General features: G+C 34.5%; 6 protein-coding genes across 12 annotated transcripts in view; 3 read left to right on the forward strand and 3 right to left on the reverse strand.

Moving 5' to 3' along the window:
• Positions 1-684: 684 nt before the first annotated feature.
• Positions 685-5,762, forward strand: Etl1 (SWI/SNF-related, matrix-associated actin-dependent regulator of chromatin, subfamily a, containing DEAD/H box 1). Of its 3 annotated transcripts, none has more exons than XM_083101128.1 (13): positions 685-1,062; positions 1,515-1,696; positions 2,014-2,204; positions 2,357-2,585; positions 2,763-3,096; positions 3,173-3,447; positions 3,518-3,655; positions 3,801-4,118; positions 4,204-4,505; positions 4,583-4,795; positions 4,904-5,010; positions 5,083-5,181; positions 5,572-5,762. In XM_083101128.1, the coding sequence occupies exons 1-13, from the start codon at positions 966-968 to the stop codon at positions 5,604-5,606; spliced, it is 2,520 nt and encodes an 839-aa protein (XP_082957254.1). In that variant the 5' UTR covers positions 685-965; the 3' UTR covers positions 5,607-5,762. The 3 variants fall into 3 exon arrangements, with proteins under 3 accessions (XP_082957254.1, XP_082957255.1, XP_082957253.1); XM_083101129.1 differs by having other exon boundaries at positions 686-1,062; positions 5,567-5,762; XM_083101127.1 differs by lacking the exon at positions 5,572-5,762 and having other exon boundaries at positions 687-1,062; positions 5,083-5,498.
• On the reverse strand, positions 5,037-9,586 carry Nup54 (nuclear pore complex protein Nup54). The gene is made up of 5 exons (XM_083101130.1): positions 9,372-9,586; positions 7,365-7,895; positions 6,377-7,284; positions 6,067-6,294; positions 5,037-5,987 (listed from the first exon to the last, which is right to left on the reverse strand). The coding sequence occupies exons 1-5, from the start codon at positions 9,469-9,471 to the stop codon at positions 5,865-5,867; spliced, it is 1,890 nt and encodes a 629-aa protein (XP_082957256.1). The 5' UTR covers positions 9,472-9,586; the 3' UTR covers positions 5,037-5,864.
• LOC145972473 (uncharacterized) lies at positions 8,187-10,346 on the forward strand. Its single transcript, XM_083101132.1, has 3 exons — positions 8,187-8,422; positions 8,542-8,688; positions 8,781-10,346. Exons 1-3 carry the CDS (start codon positions 8,390-8,392, stop codon positions 9,189-9,191), a joined length of 591 nt encoding a protein of 196 aa, XP_082957258.1. The 5' UTR covers positions 8,187-8,389; the 3' UTR covers positions 9,192-10,346.
• On the reverse strand, positions 10,210-20,013 carry Gaba-b-r1 (gamma-aminobutyric acid type B receptor subunit 1). Of its 3 annotated transcripts, XM_083101125.1 has the most exons (14): positions 19,664-20,010; positions 18,665-19,587; positions 18,403-18,509; positions 16,744-16,842; positions 16,486-16,620; positions 16,161-16,331; positions 15,336-15,834; positions 15,112-15,239; positions 14,752-15,044; positions 14,392-14,635; positions 13,850-14,093; positions 13,350-13,744; positions 13,125-13,281; positions 10,210-10,924 (listed from the first exon to the last, which is right to left on the reverse strand). In XM_083101125.1, exons 2-14 carry the CDS (start codon positions 18,732-18,734, stop codon positions 10,881-10,883), a joined length of 2,586 nt encoding a protein of 861 aa, XP_082957251.1. In that variant the 5' UTR covers positions 18,735-19,587; positions 19,664-20,010; the 3' UTR covers positions 10,210-10,880. The 3 variants fall into 3 exon arrangements, with proteins under 3 accessions (XP_082957251.1, XP_082957252.1, XP_082957250.1); XM_083101126.1 differs by having other exon boundaries at positions 10,210-13,281; positions 13,850-14,057; positions 19,664-20,013; XM_083101124.1 differs by having other exon boundaries at positions 10,210-13,281; positions 19,664-20,012.
• On the forward strand, positions 19,461-21,180 carry LOC145972474 (mediator of RNA polymerase II transcription subunit 22). Its single transcript, XM_083101133.1, has 2 exons — positions 19,461-19,901; positions 20,688-21,180. Exons 1-2 carry the CDS (start codon positions 19,799-19,801, stop codon positions 21,005-21,007), a joined length of 423 nt encoding a protein of 140 aa, XP_082957259.1. The 5' UTR covers positions 19,461-19,798; the 3' UTR covers positions 21,008-21,180.
• Positions 21,181-21,264: 84 nt separating this feature from the next.
• The window catches only part of Bif (protein phosphatase 1-binding protein bifocal), a 35,791-nt gene continuing 33,351 nt past the window's right edge, over positions 21,265-23,704 (reverse strand). For 2 of the 3 annotated variants that reach the window (XM_083101123.1, XM_083101121.1), the window contains exon 4: positions 21,265-23,704. In XM_083101123.1, coding sequence (XP_082957249.1) covers positions 23,496-23,704 — 209 coding nt within the window. In that variant the 3' untranslated portion in view covers positions 21,265-23,495. The other variant, XR_014439177.1, reaches the window with a different exon arrangement.

A 23,704-nucleotide genomic window follows, 5' to 3' on the forward strand; every position in this document is an offset into this window, starting at 1 on the left:
TGCGCAGCGCAGTGATGAAAAAAACCCAGCGAAGGCACATGCAGTGCACACATGGCAAATGGGCGCGAAAGTTTGACGGGTTTCAGAAGAGGCTAAGTACAAATGAGTATAATAAATTCATATTGCTTCTTTTATTAATCTTTATATATTTATTTGTAATTTATTAATTTGTAGAACATTTTAAATTATTTTTTTAACACTATCTGAGCAGAAGGAGGCTTAACGCAGCACCTTTTTTTTTATAAACTTGACACGCACCTTAAGACCGCGTTTAACGCGCATGCGCGAGAAAACGTCCCCGAGAACATTGGCGAGAGAGAGAGAGCGAAATCGTGACCCTAAATGATGTATACTCAAGACGGCGCTCCGCGCGAATTTCGTACGCGAGGGTGCGCCTGCGCAGTTTCCGCGGGTGTGCGCGAATTTTCTTTTTCTTTTTTTTTTCCTGCGCGCGTCACAATCAGCCAATCGAGAAGCGAGCTACGCGACCCCTCCTTGCGAATCGAGACACTTGCTGAGAAAACGATGATAAAGATTTTTCAGGAAAGGGGAAAAATTAATATCAATGTAACATTCAATGTTTTTAATATATACCGAGTGTTACTTTTCAATCTTAAACCTAGAAAGAGATTGAAGAAAAATCACGTAATTTTTAAAAGACCCCATCGTTCTTTCGACTATCTTGAACTCTCGACTGTTTAAATTACTCTTGAATGCGTCAAAAATTTTTAACGCGATAAAATTCATTCGGGAGAAAAATGTTGGAAAAAAAAAATCTCGTATGAAAATCAGGCATTAATACTATCCCGCCAGATGCGCGCGCTACGTCTGATCTACATTCTACGTATTTCTACGTAGATCTCGACGCGCTCTACGTAGCGGTTCCGAATGCACCTGCTACACGATTCTTGAAAGTTCCTTTACAAAAATGCGCTCTTGTCAGCGTCCTTCGCACGGTTGACGCAATGTCCGAATCGAATTCGCCTAAAACGGATACCAGTAGCTCCAGCCTCCTGCGGCAATTTCGCTTTCAAAAAAAACAAACGAAAGCAATAAACATGTGTAAGATCTCTTGGCGCACATTTCTCGTATTTCTCTAGTTACTCGTTAATCGAATGCAACCGGTGCGCGTGTCCTTTGGATTCTTCATTGCGTTTCTGCAAACAATGTACTCGTGTAAAACGTCAATTCTATTCCGATTTAGTTGTTTATTACTTAAAAATTAATTTTGATTCGCGTAATTTATATCAAGTAATTTTCCATTTGTGTATATACTTATCTATTATAAATTATAAATTTGTTATGTAAATTTGTAGTTGTAACATGATAACAAAATATTTAATATTTATATTTAATATTAATATTTATAATATTTAATTTCATATTTCCTCTTCGTTAAATATATATTTATTCTATTTAATACTTTATATATATATATATATATATATATATATATATAAAATATATATATAAGCGAGAAATTTTACATATATTACTTTTTTATTTTATTTTAGCTGATGACGATAGTAATTTGGTAAGTTCTGATACACAAGTGCGCCGTAAAGCTGTAAATCGTATTGAGGATAGCGACAGTGATATTGGTAGCCCAGCTAAACCAAGTTTAGACTGTAATGCCAAAGGTAAAGAGAATAAGTTAAAGTACCTGACAGCTTTGTATCCACAGAATGATGTATTGGTAAGCAGTCAGATTATCCTAAGTAAAGCTTTTTCTTTCACATTTAAATAATTTATTGGAATACTTTATCTAATTATATCTTATGTATAAGCTTTTATTTTACTTTTTATTAGCCAAATCTTTTTGCGATCTTTAGAATAATAAATTAAATTTGATCAAAGCACAAATAATGTTAAATCAATAGTGTTTATTAATATAGCAAAAAATATAATTTTCAATATGCAACCATGTCTACTAATATTATATATATATATATATATATATATATATATATATATATATATATATATAACAATAATTAAGTAATCTTTTTTTAGCATATAGAGGAAGTACTTAGTAATACTAATTGGAATGTTGAAGAGGCCGAGGAGGCACTTAAAAAGAATAGAAAAAGGAGTTTGAAGGAATCTGCAAAAACTAGTAAAAAGAAAAGAAGAAAATTGAATGTAGATGAAGATGTAGATATTGATTCAGATGAAGGAAATTATAAAGACAAAGTATTCAATAGGTACATAATTTTGTAATACTTTCTACTCATAGTTAAATGTATATATATATATATATATATATATATATATATATATATATATATATATATATATATATATATATATATATATATTGCTAAGAGAAATATTATTATTATATATTATTTTATAGTGATGAAGACTCGGATATAGAGATATCTAATGAGCTCACAGGTGATAAGAAGGCAGTTTTGGAGTTTATGCGAACTGCTCTGGTTTCAGAGCTCCTTCTCATGTCTCAATGTTCTCAAAAGCGGGCTAATGCTATTGTAGAAGCAAGACCATTTGAAGATTGGAGAGACTTAGTGAATAAATTCCAAAATACAAGATACTTAGACACAGAATTACTAAATGCAGCTCAGGTAAATTCAACAAAATAGAGATGTATGATTAACAGTATTTAGTTTTTAATCTGTTAGAATATAAAAAATAATTTTTTGATATGTATATAGAATTAAAAGAGTTTCACAAGGACAAAATATATCTGTCAATTATTGTTATAAATTTTTTAATTAATTTTATTTTTAATGTGTCTAAAGGTATTATTATCTACACGTCATGTAGTAGAGAGTCTAATGAAAAAATGTCTTCGTTTGTCCACCAATATGGAAAAAGCTGTGGCTGCTGGTGCTTCAGCTATAACACAACAACCAAAAGCACTATCATCGCATTTAACATTACCTCCATACCAAATGGTTGGCTTGAATTGGCTCGCCGTTATGCATGCACAAAATGTGAATGGTATATTAGCTGATGAAATGGGTCTAGGGAAAACGGTACAAGTGATAGCATTTCTAACATATTTAAAAGAAGCTCGTCTTCTCAATGAAAGAGATGGGCCTCATTTAATTGTTGTTCCCAGTTCGACTATGGGTAATGTATCTTATAATGTTTAATAATAATCTATTAATAGGATCTTATTACATATACTTATTTTTTTTCTTTGTAGAAAATTGGTGGAACGAATTAGAAAAATGGTCACCTGAGTTGAAAGTTGTACAATATTATGGCTCTCAAGAAGAACGAAAAGATATGCGAATGGGATGGCGAAGTGGTGATCTTGATGATGTTGATGTTTTGTTAACTACATACAATTTAATTTGTAGCACTCCAGAGGAGCGTAGATTATTTCGGGTTATGCGGATTAACTATGTAATTTTTGATGAAGCTCATATGCTCAAAAATATGAGCACTGTTAGATATGAAAATCTTGTTAGGATTAATGTATGTATTTATTATATATGCATATAAATAAGGAAATTTTTTTTGTAACGAAATCTAATTGTTTTTAAAGGCTAAACATCGGATTTTATTGACTGGTACACCTCTACAAAATAATTTATTGGAATTAATGTCTTTATTGATATTTGTAATGCCTTCATTGTTTGCTGGCAAACAAGCAGATATAAAAAGTTTATTCTCCAAAAATTCTGTAAGTTATTAAATAATTACTAAAAATTTAAAAACAATATGTGTGTGTGTGTGTGTGTGTGTGTGTGTGTGTATATATATATATATATATATATATATATATATATATAAAATTATAATTCATGTATTCGAAAATAAATTTTCAGAAAGGTGATAAAAAGAACGGAGAACAGCCGCTGTTCGAAAGAGAGCAAGTTAAGAATGCAAAGGAAATTATGCGACCATTTGTTCTTCGACGACTTAAAAGTCAAGTTCTACGTGATTTGCCTTATAAAAAAGACGAAATCATACGATGCGCATTAATTGAGAAACAGCAAAGTATGTATAATAAATTAGTCGCACAATTTTCAGCAGAGGCTAGCGAAATTACGGAAGTGAATGGAACTGGCATGATGATGCAATTGAGAAAACTCGCCAATCATCCCCTTCTTGTACGCGATTATTACGATGAGAAAAAACTGAAAGTAATTATTATTTTATATATATATAGTTCTGAAAAGGTTTTTTTATTTCTTTTGATCTGATTTATATATCAATTTATCACATTAGGCTATAGCAAATAGATTGGTGAAAGAACCAGGTTACAAACAGAAGAACTCAGAGTATGTCTTTGAAGAGTTGATTTGGACATCTGATTATCAAATAAATCAATTAACACGTATGTACAAAAGCATAGCTGGCTTTGGTTTGCCCCAGGAGCTTATTCCTCAGGCTGGAAAATTAAAGGAATTGGACAAATTACTACCACAATTGAAAAAAGATGGTCATAGAACACTCATTTTTAGCCAATTTACTATGATATTAGACATACTCGAAGAATATTTAACTATTAGAGGACATACATTCTTAAGGTTAGCAATAATTATAAGATTGATTTGAATTGCATGTTAATTCAATTGAATATTAATGAATTTAATATTCAAATTAGGCTAGATGGTAGTACACCTGTGACTGAAAGACAGACTCTTATAAACGAATATACACAAGATCAAAATATATTCATATTTTTATTATCTACAAGAGCTGGAGGTTTGGGGATCAATTTAACAGCTGCCGATACTGTTATAATTCACGATATAGATTTCAATCCTTACAATGACAAACAAGCAGAAGATCGATGTCATCGTGTTGGACAAGAAAAGTATATATATAAATATATGATTAGAATACATTTAAGTTGGAATAAAATATGCATGTTTTATCATTCATTAAAATGGATTTGTTACAAGAATTCTGAATTTTTTTACAGACCGGTTACGATAATTAGATTATTAAGTGAAAACACAATAGAGGAAAATATGTATGAGATAGCTCAAGAAAAATTGCATCTTGAACAACAAATTACTGGAAATGAAGGTAAGTGCAATATGTACAAGTGCAAGTTACACTTGTAACAAAAATATTAACAAGATTTATTTTTGTTCACAGAAAGTGATAATACAGATAAGAAGTCTGTTCTAAAATTATTAAAAATGACCATAGGCCAGGATGCTCACAATAAATCTTTATCACCAACGAAAAATACATGTAAAGCATTTGATGTAATAGAAAATAACGAAAGTTGTAAATAGCTTATTACTCTATTTGTATAATAGTCATAATTTTGATATATTCCAATTTCATCTATACTGAAAATGTCATACAGGGACAATAATATTTTGTAAAAAACTTCAGATTTTTTTATTTTGATTTAAAAATTCTGAAAGCATAAAACTATGATAAATATGTAACATTCAAATTTTGTAAAAATTTTCTATTTATTATGCACATTGTGAAACATTTTTTTGTAATATCTATTGTTTTGTAATATTTATTAAATCATTCATTTATTTATCTAAACAATGCAATTAATCTACAGAATTTACTTTATCCTGTTATGCAATATGTTTTATGCATACTTTTTTATTTGCAGAGCAGATTTTATAAAATATAGAAATATACAAAATATATGAAATAAAGTAAAAACCAATATAATTTTCTGCATGAGTAAGCAAACGTCATTAAACTGCCAAAATCATTAAATAAGCAAAATCCATTAACGCGTCAACATTCAAGTACAAAAAAATTGTAGAATAAATGAAATAAATATGGCACAATTTTATGAAAGATATTATAATTTATATATTAATCATGTCATCAATAATGTTGATAATGTTAATTCTTAACTATATGGAAGGCATGTGAAAAAATTTTATTATACATTACAATCCTCAGGATATACTTTGGCTCATTAAAAGATCCGACATTCCGTCTTTGATAATTTTTAAGCTTTCTAAATCTGTATTTATTGTTGCAATAAGTTGCGCCATGCCCTGTTGTTCCATACTCAGGTACTAAAATAATAGAAAAAAACCTATTATGCCTGTACCCTATTCCATAATCTCTTGAAAAAAAAAAAGAATATTCATTTACCGCTTTAATATCATCTTGTGCTATAGGATCCATTGTATATCTCTCCTGATTTTGAATATCGATATGCCGTCTCATTCTAAGCTGAGAAAGCATTTCGCTAATTCTACCTTTATATTGTGTCGGGGCACTGATTTGCGAATGCATCGCTTCAAATCTGCGTGTTAAAACTTCTTCTTCCGGTTGCAAAGATAATCCAATTTTGCGCGTAATTTCTTGTCGAACCAACACCTGTAATAAATAAAATTTGTCGTTAACGGGCAAAAATATTATAACTACACAATTAATGAATAATAATTAATCGTCGTTATACCTGCAGAACTCGGTGTTGAAGTTCCAATAATGTACGTCTATGTTCCTTGAGCCGGGCCTGCGTAGCTGTATGCTGTCTTTGTACGCCTTGTATTTTTTCTGCTGTCATATCTAAGAACGCTCTATGTCTAGCCGTCTCCTCTTCTTGACATTTCAATCTGTGTTTAACTTGCTGAAAACCAATCATAGGAACTGGGATATACAATTCTGGATTGGGATTATCCAATTGCGCTTGCTTCCATAATCTGGCATCGATAGCGCAAGGTGGATTATCTAAATATTCTTTTAACTGGGACGGATCGAGTTTCATTAGTGGAAATATATCTTCAACCCCATTTTGTAGCAGCTGTTGCTTTTGCATCATCTGTGACAAATACGCAACGAATTCGTTAGCAGGAATTTTTCTATAAGAGCCAGTAATTCCTTTTTCTGACACATATATTGTCACTTGACTCTTATTTTCTCCTGTGGATTTAATATTGTCAATAGTTACTGTTAGATTGGGCTTATTCCCCAGTAAACCACTTAGAAATACAATCAACTGTTGTTTGCCATCCTGTACATCCTTTTCTTTTTTATTGAAACATAACACTACTAAACCATCGTTGTTGTCAGCATCGGGTATACGACTATATCCGATGGCTTTGAATCTGCACAACGAATTTTCCTGGGTAAGATCTATAGGTGGTGCGTTTACAGAATAATAAGCCTTTCCTGTACCCCATAATGCTTGAATAAGATTCCACCTGGCAATAGTATTGTCTCGCTCGTCATTATACAATTGGCAATTGAACACAGCATTATAAAGAGCTTCTGATATATTATCTGCAGGTTGTTGTTGTTGTTGCTGCTGCTGCTGCTGTTGTTGTTGCTGAGGCTGCGTCAATCCAGTACCAAATCCAGTAAATCCTATAATATAAATGTATAATATAAATATACGTATTAGTAAAATATTGTAGCATCAAAAATATCAATTCACAACAAATTACCTGTCCCAAATCCACCAAATCCAGGTGTACCACTAGTGGTGACTGGCTTGCTTCCAAATGCAATGCTTCCAAAACCTGTGGATGCGCCGAAACCGGTTGGGACGGTACTTGTAGTACCGAATCCACCAAACAAACTAGGAGTAGATGTAGTAATAGTAGTTGTTCCAAATCCACCGAAACTTCCGAAACTTAATGACGATGTTGTCGTTGCTGTTCCAAATCCACCGAAACCAGTCGTGGAGGCCGGAGTACTGCCAAAAGTCGAAGTTGTACCAAATCCAGTAGTTGCAGAGGAAGCAGGAGTACTCCCAAAAGCTGGCGCTGAACCAAAGGCACTAGTTGATGTGCTACCAAATGTAGGGGCAGATCCAAAACCTGTGGTTGACGTGCCACCGAATCCTGTAGCCGCTGGAGTACCAAATCCCGTTCCAGTACCAAATCCAGTAGTTTGAGTCGATGGGGTACCAAACAAACTTGGTGTCGAAGTAGTTGGCGTACTAAATCCGAATGAGGGTGTTCCAAATCCTGCCACTTAAAAATTTTAATGTAGATTAATATATTTTCAACAAAAGCAAATATTAAAATTTTTTTTAAAAAGAAAAAAACAATTTTGTGACTTAAATATAAAGAATAAGAATTTTTGTAACTTAAATTATAAAGAAAAATTATTAATTGTAATTAATTTTTTATTTGGCTATATATATATATATATATATATATACACACACCAGTGAGCATTATGATATTATCTGAGTTTTAAATATAACAATAAATATCACATCTATTTTCTTTTGTTTGACAAAGTTGAATAAAATATGTCAATATAAAAGATATTTGCTTTTATTTGTTACTTATTTTATGATAACAATTTTAAATAGAATATTTATTGGAAGAAATTGTATAAACACACATTTAATTTTATCTATATTAAAGTATAAAAATATTTAATAAAATTTCAATATATAAAAGTTTAACAATCAATCACATAATAATTATGTAAAAAATATAAAGTTATAAAGTAAAAAATGACATTTCTAAGTCATCAAAATGAACTACAGGTAAATATTTAACAGCAAAAGAATAAGACTAAAATTTAGATAATTTGAATCTCTATTCTTTTACTTAATTAATAAAATACAGTTTTTAATATAACGTGTGCTTTAAAAATTGTTAACAGACTAGTTTCTATGCACAACTAACACACAATTCGTTGAAGTTAGATTCTATATCCAGTACTAATATCAACTTTCGCCACATTAAATCAATATATGACTCTTCCACTCAAATTGTAAACGAACTTGGTACTACGGATGTAGCAATTGGGGTATATACATAATATAATTTATTCTTTCTCTCTCTCTCTCTTCATATAATTACATAACTTTGAGATAATTTAATTCAACTATCCTTACACAGGATGCAACAGCAGAAATTATGATAACGACACTTGGAAAAATACCAAATGAAATGTATTATTTGGAGGACACAACTAGCGGTAAAACCGTTGCTTCCAGCAACGAATTACATACGATACTTGATAGCAATCTTACCACATTGGCTCCAATCGAAACTGTTAAATCTGACGAATATACAGAACGTTCGACACTGCTACTCATTTTACTGACTGCGCTTTTAATCATATTATTTATATGCTGCATCACAGCGTGCATAATCGCGAGATCCAGGAGCAGACACGCTTTCTTCACAAAAAGCGACATCGAGTGCGATCCGGAATGCAGTGGCGTGAAACAGCCTTTGCTAAGTTTAGACAGGGTAAACAAGACCTCTGATACCACTAGAACCAGTGATAATTCCACGAAGAATTGAACAGAGTCACGTTTCTCGATCTGTTGCGAAATATTTGTGCAAAAGAGAAATGTGTCTTAGTATCTTTACATCCGTCGAGAGAGAGAGAGAGAGAGAAAGAAGTAGACATTATTGCGAGAAAGAGACAGCGAAGCTGCGAAAAACCCGCGGTTCTCCAACTCGCTAACCAGGATGGCTTACCAGGTTTAACCGGTGTCGCCGTGGAGGCCGGCGTGGTGCCGAAGGCGAACGTGGGTGCGGGCGTCGACGTGGACGTTCCAAAGCCGGTGCCGAACGACATTCCGATCTTCGGGGCTCGATCGTCGTAGATTAAAACGACGCGTCGCGTCGTCGACAACAGTTGGCGGCGGGCTGCAACATGGCCGTCGCACGTGCTTGGCTTGACAGGAGTCGCGTTCGAAGAATCTACGTCGATCTGCTACCGAGCGCTCCGAGTTTATCCCGACCAATGAGAGACCTTTTTCGCTCCCTCTGTCCCGATTGGCCAGTCGACTCCCACGCGTATATTTTACGAACGCGACCGAGCGAGCGCGGGAGAGGCCTGCGCAGAAGATCTGCGCGACGCTACAAATTGCCTGACGGATGCCTGGCTGCATCGCACAGTTTAAAAAACCGTGAGACTACGTATTTATTTAACTCTTTTTTACTATAGTTCTTTACTTTCGATTCGGTATTTATACGATGTATTTTAATATACACAACATCTGTAATGTACACATTCTGTATGCATATTAAATTATATACGCATATTCATATTAAATTATATTTCTTCTATTGATATTTTCGCGCGCGTTAATTGTGTTTAATCGAAAGAATATAATGTATATGCATCACAAAATAAGTATGTAAACTCCGAGATATATAATTCTCCTTCTTTCTCTTGTCTTCAAGTTCCTTTATTAAAATGCCAGCTCTAAAAACAACGTAGAGATATATATGTACGTTCGCGTTACACACGATTCGCGCGACTTCTTAATCGTAAACAATCTCAGGGTTTAATAATAGATAGAGCCTTCGATATTTTTAACGGATTTTTATAATTCAAAAACTTAAAAATAAATATCTCTCCATAATATCTAACATACATATATGTGATACTTTCGTCAACAGTTCGATAGGACTATCGTATATGTATATATAATGCTAGACTTGAAAGCGCCGTTTGCGCGGCAGTTGATCGAATGAGTACAGTAAAAAGTACTGCATGTGTGAGTAGGGAGGGCAGAGAGGGGGAGGGCGCGTGATGGATACAGTAAACGAGAAATTACGTTCGATTGATTGAAAAAAAAAAATTCCGTCTATATACACACGGGATTTACGGTGTGTACGACAGATTTTTTTTTTACGCGATGCCGTTCCTCTTTCCTCTTCTCGATTTTTTGTTTCTCCTCTAAGGCGCAATCGAATCGTGTATTTATACCGTATCGAAATATAAAACAATTCCACACGCGCTATAAACTAACTTACACTTTAGGTACGTGACAATCGTTTCTCGTCGTCGCGAAATTACATCTCGCGCGTTCTTCGCTTTTGGCGGTTTGTTTTCTTTTATTTTTTTTTCTTTTTATCCGAGATTCATTTTTTCATTATATAATTCGCATATTGACCGTGCACGTAGGTTTAATACTAGTTTTAGAAGAGAGTTTTGTCGCAAGCGTAGCGCTCGTTTGTGTGTGTATTGCTTTGGCATCATAGTCGGTGCAGTTCGTACATTTCGGCGACGTGCTGCGTGCCTAAAAACAGAAAGTCAAATAACATAAATCTTTCTTTTTCTATTTCTCTCGAGCAAGCTCTCATAGACGCAATTGTCCGTCCGTAAATGATTTGGAAGTCGAGAATATACATGTATAAATATATACGTTTCTATAGCCTAAGGATTGGAAATAATATCATCTCGATAAAAGTATTCGTCAAAAATTAACAAGTACACATCCCGAGAGACAAACTTGCATTAAATTAAACAATAACGTATAAGATTTTACCTCATCAAGACTCCCAAATTATAAACAAACGGCATAAAAAATTCATAGGCATTTAAATCTCGTTAGCACACATTTCGCACTTATAAGTATAAATGTGTTAATCCGATGGGACCAAATGACAATTGGATTTTCATAGATAGTCTTTTCAAATTTGGGAGTGCGCTTCATGAGGTTCACAATTTGATACAATCGATATTTTATACAATTAACACGACACTTTTCTAACGAGATTTAACTGCAACAATTGAGCCACGTATAATCGTAAAGATTATTTTAGGCCTAACATAAATATTTTTTAAAGTATTTTGTGTATATGTGCTCTGCAATAAATAACAAGAATATTATAAACATCATCCTAAGAGCCAGTCAAGTTCAATTTGTAATTATAGCCGCAGTATTTATAGAGCCGAGTTAATGATCAATTCGTTTTTACTCCAATTAACATATGTATATCGTAATTATATATATTGTGCGTTTTTTAAAATACTTTATATTTTTTCTTATCTTGTTTGGAATCGGAAAGATATAAATATTTGTACAAGAGAAAAATAATTACACGAGAGAACAGTATAAGAAGAACATAGCTTCAATTCTTCTATTTTTCATTTGGAAACAATATATGTATATGTGTGTGTGTGTGTGTGTATGTGTATTTGTGATAATTTCAAATACGAAGAATTTAAATTCATCGTATAAATAAATACGTTTCGTTTTTATTTCTTGTATAATTCTGCTAAAATATTTTTTAAATTTAAATTTAAAAGGTATATTTCTAACTAAAAATTATGATTTATGATTAAGAAAGCTTCATTGTATTTTTTCCTCCGAGCATATATTTTTTCTCTCGATAAAAGTTGAAAGTTAGAATATAAAATACTCAAAAGCTCTATCCCTGAAAATGTTATTTCACGGGATAACTTGGTCCATAGGATAAGATTGTATTACGCTAAGAGAGAATCTGATTCAATACTTTCTCATAGTGCTGAAAAATGCACTCGATAAACTCTCACAAATATTCAATATTAGATATATACATTTATCTACAAAACAATTAAATTTTTAAACGAGGAAAACGATTATATATAAATGTAACATATAATTACAAAAAAATAACATATTCATATAATGTGTATGTCGTCAGAAAGATAAGGCCTGTCTTTACATAACATAGGCTTGATTTTATCTAATTGCATGTATTTCTCGTTTATTTAAATATTCCCGCAAAATTACTAATTTGTTTATTACATGAAAGAGTCACTAGTTTTCGTATTTTTAATTGATATTTGCGTCTTTAACATTTAAAGATAAGCACTAAAACTACGAAAGTAATATATATTTTTACAAAAGCGACTCAATATATGAGAGTCGCATTATCTAATAAAAAAAATTCTCTAACAGTTAGCCGAAGAACTAACATTTATGACATTAATATTTCTCTCGTTATTATTTCATTAATAATTATTTTTTGTTATTCCGCGTATATAACTATATCAATAAAGATAACACAATACAATTTATTGTGCACTAATTGCATAGAAAAAAAACGTGCTCTCTTATTGCTCGATCGATTTCTTTTTTATCTTATTGTGCAAATATAATCAGTACTTCATCATCACATTGTGATATACTATTCCAGTCATTTGCAACGAGACATTTTCCTGTGAGTGCATTGTGAAAAAACGCAAAAGTACATACCCATCGATACTTACGACAAATAATAAATTGGAAATATATTTGATCATAAAGCTTTAAAAGCGAAGCGTAATGATAATCACCGAGAGGTTGAGAAAGAAATTTTAGGTCCCAAATGTATCGCGCGGCCGCGCGAAAAGATGTCCGACAACGGTATGATTTTACTCGTATTTGCGTAGAGATTATAAGTACGTCTCTGAAAACTCAACATCAGAAGCGGAAGCGCGAGAGGATTTTGTACAAATGGAAATACCCCCACCGATAGCACTGTCCGATGTCCCCTCGCCGGTCGGATAATCGGCAACGATGAAGGATTGTTTGGGTTGACCTTGCCTGCAACGACTCGTTGTGCCGGTTCCCTTCAGAGCATCGCGTTCGGCTAGCTTCTGCTTGATGACTTGAATCTTTTCCTCCTTCTGAAATATATAGACAAGAAAATGCGTAATAATTAATCGATAAGATCGTCGACGTGTTGTATTCTTACCGCAGCGATAAGTTTTTGAAGCTCATCGTTTTCGTTGAGTAATTTTTGATACTTTTCTTCTTCCTCCTTGGACACCGCGCCGTCCGGGTTGTATCTCGACTCGGACTTATCTCTGGGATGCCTAATCACCTCGATGACCTTCGGCACAAAGATGAGCGCCATGCTGAGAAAGCAACAAAAGATAGTAGCTAGCGCCGAGAAGGCGTAACTAGCGTCTTGCTGGCTAGAGATGACCATTACCACGGGTACCGTTATGAGACATAGAACTACAATATTATATATTGACATGCCCACGTATCTGGAATCGTTGATCAGTTTGATTTTGAGACTTCTCGTTTCGTAAGATAGAAAGAGTCCAAAAGCTAGAACAATGCCTTTGTAGCCGTAAATCAAGCCTAAAAAAATTTTCCCAATCTTGGTATTTACATCATAATTATGTCGATTCTCGCGTATAATTTATTTTCCGACACGTATTTGCGATCTACTATGTATTTACTTACCGAGCCACAAACTATTGTGCTCGCTCTCGCAATGTTCTAATTCAGGCTTGATCATTGCATCCTCATCTCCGTAAGGAGGAAACTCTAACAAGAAAGTCTCGATTCTTCTATGCAACGGATCAACCATCTGCCAAGTGACGAGGAGGATGATATCCACCGATAGCAATCCACTCAGCATAACGTACAGCTTCCACGGCTCAATCTTCTTCTGTATAGACGAAACTTTTTGTTTAGCCGTCAATGACTAAAAGGAATCGAGAATAGGTTAAAGATGCGGGACATACAGATGCGGGAACAGCAAACCATGCAGGATGGTTCCATCTTCGTGAAAAAACTAAAAATCAGTCTCATTACTAATGAGGAAAACAAGAAGGAAAAGCGGTACGATTGCAAGAATTTGCTGGAGAAAGGATGAAAGGTATGTAGAATTTTTTTTGGAATATACTACGATGCATAATACATTGTAAAAGCTACTCGTACCACTTTGCCAATCGAGAGACTCGACTACCGCTACTACTTGTACTGACTAGTTTACAACTTACTTTTCCCTGATCAGCTTTGGCTTTTGTAGAGAGTCGATGGACTCTCCAAATTTTACTAAACATGGCGCCAAACGCAAAAGTGAAGCCAATCGACATCGTCCACGCTCTAGCTTGGCAGATTATTACAAACTGCCACGGCGTCACGAACCTACCGTCAATCCCTATGCACAACACGGCCAAGAAGCAGCTTATTATTCCCAGTAGCATTATCGTGTTGGCGCTGGGATGAGACGAATATATGACTCTGAAAAGTAGACATTGTATCTATCGATTGTAGACTGTAGCTCGGTTCGCAGTATGCCGAATATCGTATTAATGAATTCAAAACGATATATATATAGAGAGTAGAGTATAGTATACCTCCGGTGTCTATTATAGACGTTAAATACGATCAATCCGATAGCTATTATGATACCGAGCACCGACAAGGCCGCCATACTTATGAATAAGGGCAGTGACACCGTTCTTAAAACGGTTCTTATTATCGTTCTGTCTTGCGGCACCTTTCCACCGATCCATCGTTCTATATTTCGCCATGTCAGATTATCGCTTTGCGTGTCATAATATCCTAATTTGACATACTTTCCATCTATTACTTGTTCGATCTGTGTCAAAGCGATCCTGTCGCCCTGCGAGCTGAACGCGACGTATCCCTACCCAAAAAAAAATTAAAAATAGCACTATTGTTGTAACTTTCAAGCTGTAACAAGTTTTACATACGGAAACACCAAGAAATTGGGTTGAGTTTACCGCCGCGTATATCTCATCGGCAATCTCTTTGTTACCATAAGTAAAGTTCTTCAAGCTCTTTCCCATCTTGCTTAGTCTCTCCATGGTTCTATTAAACGCTGACGGTAGAGACGGAAGGGAAGAAAGGAGAAACAACGGTAAAGCGATTATTGCGATCACGTGGATTTGTTAAATCGCTCATCCGAGAAACTCACCTAACGCGACAGACCAGACCGCGTCATAGGCGAGGGGAGCTTCCTGATATCCTTCCGGATATCGATTGTTGTCTATATCGTAACCGTCGTCCTTCAATTGTTTGTTCAATCTCTTTCGAAAGTCCTCGGCCGTCATGCCGCTGATTGTCGTGTCGTTGTTCTGATTCCACATGAGTGCCTCGGTGGTCAAGTGCCCCTCCGCTGCCTGTCGCATCTGCTCCTTCGTGCAGGTGATACCCTCCTTCTCCAGATTGATCTCGAACCAGTCGTCCTCGTACCAGCCTATGAAGAACCACACGTAGGTCTTGCCGTACAGCTTCTGATGATAGAGCTCGCAGAGTACCCTCCTCGCAGCCACCACGTAAAACAGTCCGACTATTATCCGCGCGTCTTGACGGCGGAGATTTTTCACCGCGTCCGTCGGATCCGACAAGAAACTCTGTCGGGTGACTATTTCTATCCCAGCTTCTTTACACCGAGCTTCTAGATCTTCGACGGTCTATGATAAATCAAATTTCATATTCATTTATATGAATATTTACAGCAATTTTTCTCGTAAAACATTAATCTTCATTTTCGGTCAATTTGTTTTTAGTGCGAAAATAGACAAAGTGTATATACTACATTTTATATTTATAAAGAGTTTATTATAAAAGATAATAAATTTATAAAATAAAAAATTTACACTATTGAAATTTATTATAGTTTGGTTTAAATTTCTTATTTTTCAAAAACACGAGGGAGATTCTTCTTTGTGAGAGATACATGTTATATCGATAGGCTTTCGAGAAATTAAATGAAGCTTCATTAACGTGATATTCTTACCGATATGAACACTTCCTCGGCTTGTTGTAATATCGCTACCCGAGACCAGCCGAACTTTTGCAACAGTTTGATTCTCGTGGGATTGTGTACGGTGGCGGAAGGATGCGTCCTGAAGAGGGTCGGGAATCGATTTCGGTCGGACAATGCTGGCGACGACGCACCGTAACAAAGCTAAGAAAACGTGTTTTAGCAGCGTTCCTCGCGTTCATTTCCATTCTGTACGCGCGTGCCGAATATAATTCGCGACAAAAAGAAAAAAAAAGAAAAATTCCGATTCGCCTCTCGCTTTTCTCGGAAAAATAACTCTGTGAACGAGGACACTCACCACTACTAAATTCCACATCTTGGCCGCCTCGGCGACCGTAGTGCAGACCGTGCTGCAACCGGCTAACAGCATTAATTTATAGGGTGGAAAGTACAGTAAGTTGTACATCACGGATGCGCCGAGACCAGGTTCGCACTGGAAGCGAAATGTAATAAATTACAGAGGTAATTTCATCGCGCCAGCCGGCGCAAGAAGAGGAGAGGACGGGGGGCATAATCCGCCATTATAATGCCATTAAACGCATCTTCGTGAATTTACCTCGCTATCGTTGGAATGAAGGTGCAGTCTATATCCGCGTAACAAGTTCTTTTCGCGATTAACGTCCTCTAAGGCCAGGTGCGCAGCTGGCATGCAAGCCTGTTGAATAAATGATAATGCAATTCAGCTTGATTAACCCCCTAATTTAATGAGCAAGTTTGCATGCAGGGTCAGAAGCGGTGCCGTTCGATAAATATATGTCATCTGTAGGCTAAAAGTTGCACAAGAAACGCTATTTCTTTACTTTAGACATAATACTAAGGCATAATTGAAATGTGAATATTTATAATTTTATACAAAAGGAGTGTTGATTTTATTACAATAACGGAAAAGATATTTGTAAAATTGGAAATACATGTTTTACACTATCTGAATAAATGACGATGTCATAGATTATTATTAAATTTTTTCGTGCATGCTCATAGAAATGCATTATGGAAATTATATACCACCATAAAATGCTATCAGACGTAGATAAATCTTTCCGATTAACTTTCGAGGAACCGAAATGATCCATTATGTCGTGTATAATTTCCTTATCTCATATCAATTTACAAATCAATTTACCATGACTTTGTTTTATACTATTATAATTATATAAAACACTGTATAAATAATGAAAAATTGATTATTATATTATTATAAGTTATATTGCATTTTCAATATTTAGATGTAAAATAAAAATTGACGAAGAACTGATCATCAAAAACTGAAAAAAAACTGATCATAGTAGAAGAATTAAAAATATAATACTATAGAAAGTGAACATTTGCAATCTTTTAAAAATACGTTTGTTAACGAAAAGTATCGCCAATAATATTTTATAAAATTTTCTCGGCATGTTACTGCAGTTTTCAAATAATATTTCAGGAAAAAGTATACACGCATCGCTAAATTTACTAAAGAGATTTCGCTTCTCATTCTCTGCAAGATTCTCCGATATTTTAAAAATACTTTGCTTGGACTTTGAGAGATTCAGCACAAAGAGAAATATTACTCTATCAATAAACTTGTTTGTGTCGTTACAAGAACTTTTAGAATCTGATCCCAGAGTTTCGAAGCGACTTGTAAAGTTTGCCAGCAATTTGTACATGCTATCAATGTCACAGGATATCGAACAATTCGAGAGAACTGAAAAATAGACGGAAATGAAGAAAGTTACAAGATACGTAATAATCATTCTTCTTTGTAAATATATTTACAAAGAAAGTGGAAGTTTAAATAATAGAAATGATATAATTCCTGACAAATCTAAGAATATTATTGAAAAACGACGGCGAAATAAATCTAATTAAAGTTTGCACGAGTGTAAAACTTCGGAACGGAAGAATTATTAATCTGACTGCTAATTATTCATACTATCAATCATCCACGTTGATTGATGTAGTAGGAAGTATCTTGTTTCTATCTCGACAGAGTATTCTATTATTAAACTTCAGCCTTTAGCCCTACTTCATAAAAAAAGAAACATCTCGGGAATTGTCGTGATATATCTTCACGCTTCCTTGACCTAAAACTTTTTGTAAGGGGTTAAAAATATCAAATATTTCAAGATAATCCCGTCAAGCTCGATCAACATTACGTCGATCTCTTGCAATATTCGCGTCTTAATTTTCACGAGTGCGGTTTCGGGATGAAAGGATTAAATCGCTCTTATACCTGGCCGCCTTGCCAGCCGCCCTCGCCCTCGATGGGGAAGATACCGCCGATGTGCAGGATGTTCTCCTCCTCGTCTTCGGGCGGAAGCGACGCCTCGGTCCAGAGCGCTGTCATTAAAATCACAATTAAGCCCAACAACATCGCGCATTGCCGAAGAAAACCGCTCGCCATTCCGCCAGCAGCGTCTTGCTGTCGCAAACGCGCTCTCACTAAAACTGTACGTTTCCTCTCTCTATCTCTTTCTTTTTCTCCTACGACATACCGGATGTAGTGGGACACGTAGTGGCAAAATCGGTGGTAGGCAATGTCGTCGAAAAAGCGCTCACTGCCATCGTCCTCTTGCAATTGACCTCGTCGTCCAATTGACGTGCAATTGAATAATGAACACTCTCTCTTTCTCTCTCTCTCTCTCTCTCTCTACCTTTCTTTCTTTCTCTTGACTTTACGACCCTGTTACGCGCGCGTTCGACCGTTTGTCAATCTGCCCCGCGTGAACGTCACACTCTTTGTCGTCCTTGTTCCACTTCTCGATCAGCGAAAATCAAGATTCCGATGTCGTTTTGTTCTCTCGAAGTCCTCGATTCAGGAACTTCCACGTTGCCCCGCGATGATTTTTCCGCGACGCACCCTCCGCCTGCGATTCTTCGTCCACAAGGTCGGAAACCGACGAGGAGGATCGGAATCAATCAGCGCGACCACCCCCGTTCGTGTTGTTGCGTCGTGCGAGTTCCGCGTACAACGAGATCCGGGCCACCCTTTCGGCAAATATACTCGAGAGGAGAGGGGAGGCGGGTAACGACCGAGTCGATCCTCCGTGACTGCGGAAGCGGAGATGACGCTCGCGCAACGGATACTCTCTCTCGCCTTCCCGCGCGGTTCTCGCGTGGCCGGGATTCCTCGCGTGCAAGCGGACAATTCAGCGATGAGCGCGCTTCGCGGGCGTATTCATATTGATTCCCAACCCTGGAAGGCCTCGCGAATGGGGCGGGACGGAGAGGGTGGGTGGGTGGGGGATGACGACTCCGCGAAAACGGCGCTTGCCTTCGCGCGAAAATCAATATGACACGGCCAATTACGGGTACAAGTAAAGTTTCTTTCTTTGTTTCCTTCTTTTCGTTCATTCCTTTTGAAAGGTTCTTTTCTTCGCGCACGAAAAGCGAGGTATATTTGGAGGTTCCTTTATCCCTACAAAGAAAGAAACGATTAATAAAAGCTCTGATGAAGGGTAAGAGTGAAACGTCAAAGTATCGTGAATACCTACGTCAGATTGCGCGAGCGATAGGAGATAGGAGTTCATCAGCTGATTCTTTCAAAATGGCTGACGCTTGTGTTGGGAAAGGTAGCGGTGCGATATAAATAGTGCTCTACGCGTATTTTAGTTCTTCCGCTGGAAAAAATGGCCACGCAACGTGCGCTTCCGCAAAGTAAAGAAGCTTTATTGAAATCGTATATGACAAGGTTGAAGGACGACGTGAAGTCGATGCTAGAAAATTTCGAAGGTATTTTAACCTATATCCAAGTATTCTAACCTGCATTTCTCATCTTTAAGTATAACTTGAATTTTTATCTAAATTTTTATTTATATGTTTCTTTATTCATTTTTAATTTAATGTACAGTGCGTTTTCTTATATGCGGATAAAGTTTTACGGATCAAAATCACCTTGCAAAGACAATAAAAATGTTTATGCACATGTTTGTCCTTTTGTGTTATTGTTTTTGTTTTCAATCATTATTGTGCTTGGATAATCTCGATCTATATTTCGAAATAAAATTAATAAAAATTAAAATAAAAACTAGGAGTTCCCCACTTTAAATTTAAAGTTCAAACTTTGATATTTATTTTTAATTATTCTCAATTAGTGGATGTGACAAACAAGTCAAAGATTTGAAATGTTGAGTGATCTTAAAAATGTTCAACTGATATTTAATAATGTTGAGAAATATATGTAAATATATAAGATATGCAATAAATGAGGTAGAATAATTATTATTATCGTTATAAATTATACAAGTTATAAAATTTTTTAATAAATATGATAAAATAAATATATATAGTGTTCTTGTGATAAAAACTATTAAACTGATATCAATAGTACTTAGCACAACTCAATAATCATATGTAATAATGATTTTTACTTTTAAAAAGTATTAATAAAAAAATGTATTAGCATTTGGAAAGAGATTTATATAATGAAATATTACATCCCTAATAATTATATTGCTTCTACCTTCATGATTTATAATAGTTGTCTTAATAATTTTAATCTGTTTCTGTTATTTTCAGAGATAATTAAACTCGCAAAAGGAGAAAATGACTCACAGCTATCTCGGATGACCCAATGTGAACAAGACACATATGAAATGCAAGTTAGAGCATCCAATATTGTGCGCGCTGGTGAATCATTAATGAAGCTAGTCTCCGATATAAAACAATATTTAATCTTGAATGATTTTCCTTCTGTAAACGATGCCATAATACAAAACGGCAAGTTATTTAGAACTAAACAAGTGGAATGTGATCAAAAGTTAGCATCTCTGAGGGACGATATGGCTGCGGATTTGTATGATTTGGAAGAAGAATATTATACCTCGATATATAAATAACATTAGTTTTGAATATTATAATATATATAAGATTGTTATAATTTGAATCATGATTTGTTAAAAACGTGATTTATCAATTTGTACAGATAAAATAATTAATGTCTTAACTCATGAATTTAGATATATGTGCATTAACGACTGCATATTTAATAAATAAGATTAATTTTCTATAACATGTTTTTCTCTCTCTTTTCTTTCTTTTTCTATATATTTTCTTAATCTTACAAAGAGTTATAAACAAAGTCGTGCATAAGGAGTAAGGGGTAATTGTCTCTTTTATTACTTTGATATTTAGTAACACACAGACAGTACATCACACGATACTTTTACATGGTAAGTATATTTAAAAAGGTAATAATATATATGTATATAGAGAAAGAGATATACCTATCTAAGTTCTCCATCTCTCAATTATTAATAGTTACCTTGCAATTGTTTCTGCTTATTATTATTATTTACTTGAGACATGGTATATCTTGTGATACTGTACAATGGTAATTTACAAAACTGTTACACAGCTTTCTCCCGTATTGAAGCAAGGAGATTACAATTAGCAGATTAATAATTGACAAATCTGAAAAAGAAAAATACTTATACATACATGATTTGAATTTGGAATGTTGCACAAATATAATCTTTTTATTTTCTCCTTGCAATGTTCTCATGATAATAATGAGATATACAAAGAATATCGACTTGTATATTACTATGTTTGAGACAAAATTAGAAATCACGTATTTTATACTAAAAAATTAACAAAAATATCACAATGTGAGATACAATGCTGTGATACAAAAACAGGTCTTTTAAACAATGCAATATATCGCAAAGAATGGTGAATTGGTACAGCATCTAAATAAAGAGTAAATATATTTGAAATTTTAACAAAACGCGGCAACAACAGTTTTACTTCACACAACTTCGTAATACTTTTAATACATTTTTATAATAAATTATTTTCTTATTGAATTTTTTCGCTTGAATTAGTTTACTCTGTCCAAGTGATAAAATTAAAATTATATTACCTACATATATATATTGCTACAATCATACATTATTAAATAACTACACGAGAATTGAATACCTACATGATTCAAAACAATGTTTTCGATTATTTATGGTAACGCATCTGAGACGCTACAATAGATAATAGAAAGTGATTAACACAAAAGAAAAAAAAGAAACAAAGATAATACAAGAAAACTGATCTTAAAGCAATATAATTTTTCTTCTATCTCGAATTTTCGTGACTCAACTTATCTCAGATGGCTTTTTAGACCGGCACAACAATTTAGTATATACAAAATTCAATCTTAAAATTAACAATATTAAATTGTTTTTTCTCTTATGTATTTCCTATGCTGGAGAAAGCTATTAGTTTCATGTATTATATATACTTGAAAAATAAATGCAACCTCAAAATATGAAAAAACACACTGTAATGGCTTATCTTACTTGCAAGGCATACTTATAATATGATTTGCCATATATTCGGTACAAATGACAATGTTTTGAAATTTACAATTCTTACAGTTTTGCCGAACTCTGAAACACTTATTGTACATATACATTATTAAATATACTAAGTAGACTTACGTTCTACTTTGGCAAAAACGTTTACAAATCTAGACTCGAAATGTTTTCTCTTGAACTTCTTTTCCTTCCCATTGAATCTTTGAGACATTCAATCATTCGCCTTTTTTTCTATAAAAACTCGCACATAAAACTCTGGTCTTTTACTGGCAGCTTGAACATTCACAGCTTAACATTAAAATAATCTCAAAAAGGTTACAAAATTTTCGATTTTCCTGTTGATTTCTCTTCTATCATATATAGTATGCCAAAAAGATAATATATTCTCTTTTATACTTTTCTCTATGCAACAAAGTATCAGTATCACTGAGCATTTCCTTCTAAGTGTTACTACAAAAGAGACAGCCCTAATGTTTCTTGGCAGTTTCGATGATTCATTGTCTAGAGAAAAAGTCCATTCATTTGATATACCATAATGATACAAAATAAATGCATATACTTGGAATGATACTGTTAGTTCTTACTTAATCTAAATAAACTCGATTTTTTCTTTTCAAAGCGTTCATGAACGGAGATCGCACTTTTGATTTTCTTCGACATCGGAGAAAAAGGTTTACTTAGCTTAATTATGAGTTTAAATATTTGACAATAATTTATTGGTGGTCCAGTATGTGTTCGTCCGATCACGAACGCGACGTCTAACTTGTTTTCTACGAAAAATTTGCTTTATATAATTGTGTGAGCATTTGTCATGAACCTTTTTATTAAACTTCGGTATAACATTGACGTTTGCGTTTGTGGTTTTTCGCGATTTCGTCGACGCTAGAAAAAAAATATTTCTTAAGTCTTATAAGTTTCATTTTCGTTTCTTTCATTCTATTGCTGCGGAGGAACGTTGAGCTGTTAATGGTGTAGCCGTTAAAGCTTGTAGTTTGTATTTCTTCTTTTTGTCTCTTCAATAAAGAAGATCTCCGGTCGTTTCCGAACCCCACGCACCTGCATCTTGAGCTGGTCTCAAGCATTCTACGTCGCTTGTATTTTCAGTTTGTCCTGTTGCTGCTGGTGCGGAAACTACCATCGGTATGGCTCTGGTGATACCCAGCTCAAAACCTTCCGACGTCAAATCCACCTTGCTGGGTGTATAACTGGCTAATCCTCCACCAT

The sequence above is a fragment of the Camponotus vicinus genome, unplaced genomic scaffold (genome assembly GCF_025532165.1).
Source record: "Camponotus vicinus isolate PSW18456_S1 unplaced genomic scaffold, iyCamVici1.0 SCAF_5, whole genome shotgun sequence".
Lineage (NCBI taxonomy): Eukaryota > Metazoa > Arthropoda > Insecta > Hymenoptera > Formicidae > Camponotus > Camponotus vicinus.

Excerpts from the sequence above, each read along its gene's own strand:
- Etl1 (XM_083101127.1), top strand. The coding sequence starts at position 966 with ATGTCCGAATCGAATTCGCCTAAAACGGATACCAGTAGCTCCAGCCTC. Across the intron at positions 3,448-3,517 it reads AAAATCTTGTTAGGATTAAT|GCTAAACATCGGATTTTATT; the intron begins GTATGTATTTAT and ends TTGTTTTTAAAG. Across the intron at positions 4,506-4,582 it reads AGAGGACATACATTCTTAAG|GCTAGATGGTAGTACACCTG; the intron begins GTTAGCAATAAT and ends TATTCAAATTAG.
- LOC145972474 (XM_083101133.1), top strand. The coding sequence starts at position 19,799 with ATGGCCACGCAACGTGCGCTTCCGCAAAGTAAAGAAGCTTTATTGAAA. Across the intron at positions 19,902-20,687 it reads GATGCTAGAAAATTTCGAAG|AGATAATTAAACTCGCAAAA; the intron begins GTATTTTAACCT and ends TGTTATTTTCAG.
- LOC145972473 (XM_083101132.1), top strand. The coding sequence starts at position 8,390 with ATGACATTTCTAAGTCATCAAAATGAACTACAG. Across the intron at positions 8,423-8,541 it reads GTCATCAAAATGAACTACAG|ACTAGTTTCTATGCACAACT; the intron begins GTAAATATTTAA and ends AATTGTTAACAG. Across the intron at positions 8,689-8,780 it reads CTACGGATGTAGCAATTGGG|GATGCAACAGCAGAAATTAT; the intron begins GTATATACATAA and ends ATCCTTACACAG.
- Nup54 (XM_083101130.1), bottom strand. The coding sequence starts at position 9,471 with ATGTCGTTCGGCACCGGCTTTGGAACGTCCACGTCGACGCCCGCACCC. Across the intron at positions 7,285-7,364 it reads ATTTGGTGGATTTGGGACAG|GATTTACTGGATTTGGTACT; the intron begins GTAATTTGTTGT and ends TTTATATTATAG. Across the intron at positions 6,295-6,376 it reads TTCAACACCGAGTTCTGCAG|GTGTTGGTTCGACAAGAAAT; the intron begins GTATAACGACGA and ends TATTTATTACAG.
- Gaba-b-r1 (XM_083101124.1), bottom strand. The coding sequence starts at position 18,734 with ATGGCAGTGAGCGCTTTTTCGACGACATTGCCTACCACCGATTTTGCC. Across the intron at positions 16,843-18,402 it reads GCGGCTGGCAAGGCGGCCAG|GCTTGCATGCCAGCTGCGCA; the intron begins GTATAAGAGCGA and ends TTTATTCAACAG. Across the intron at positions 14,636-14,751 it reads GTCTATAATAGACACCGGAG|AGTCATATATTCGTCTCATC; the intron begins GTATACTATACT and ends TCTACTTTTCAG.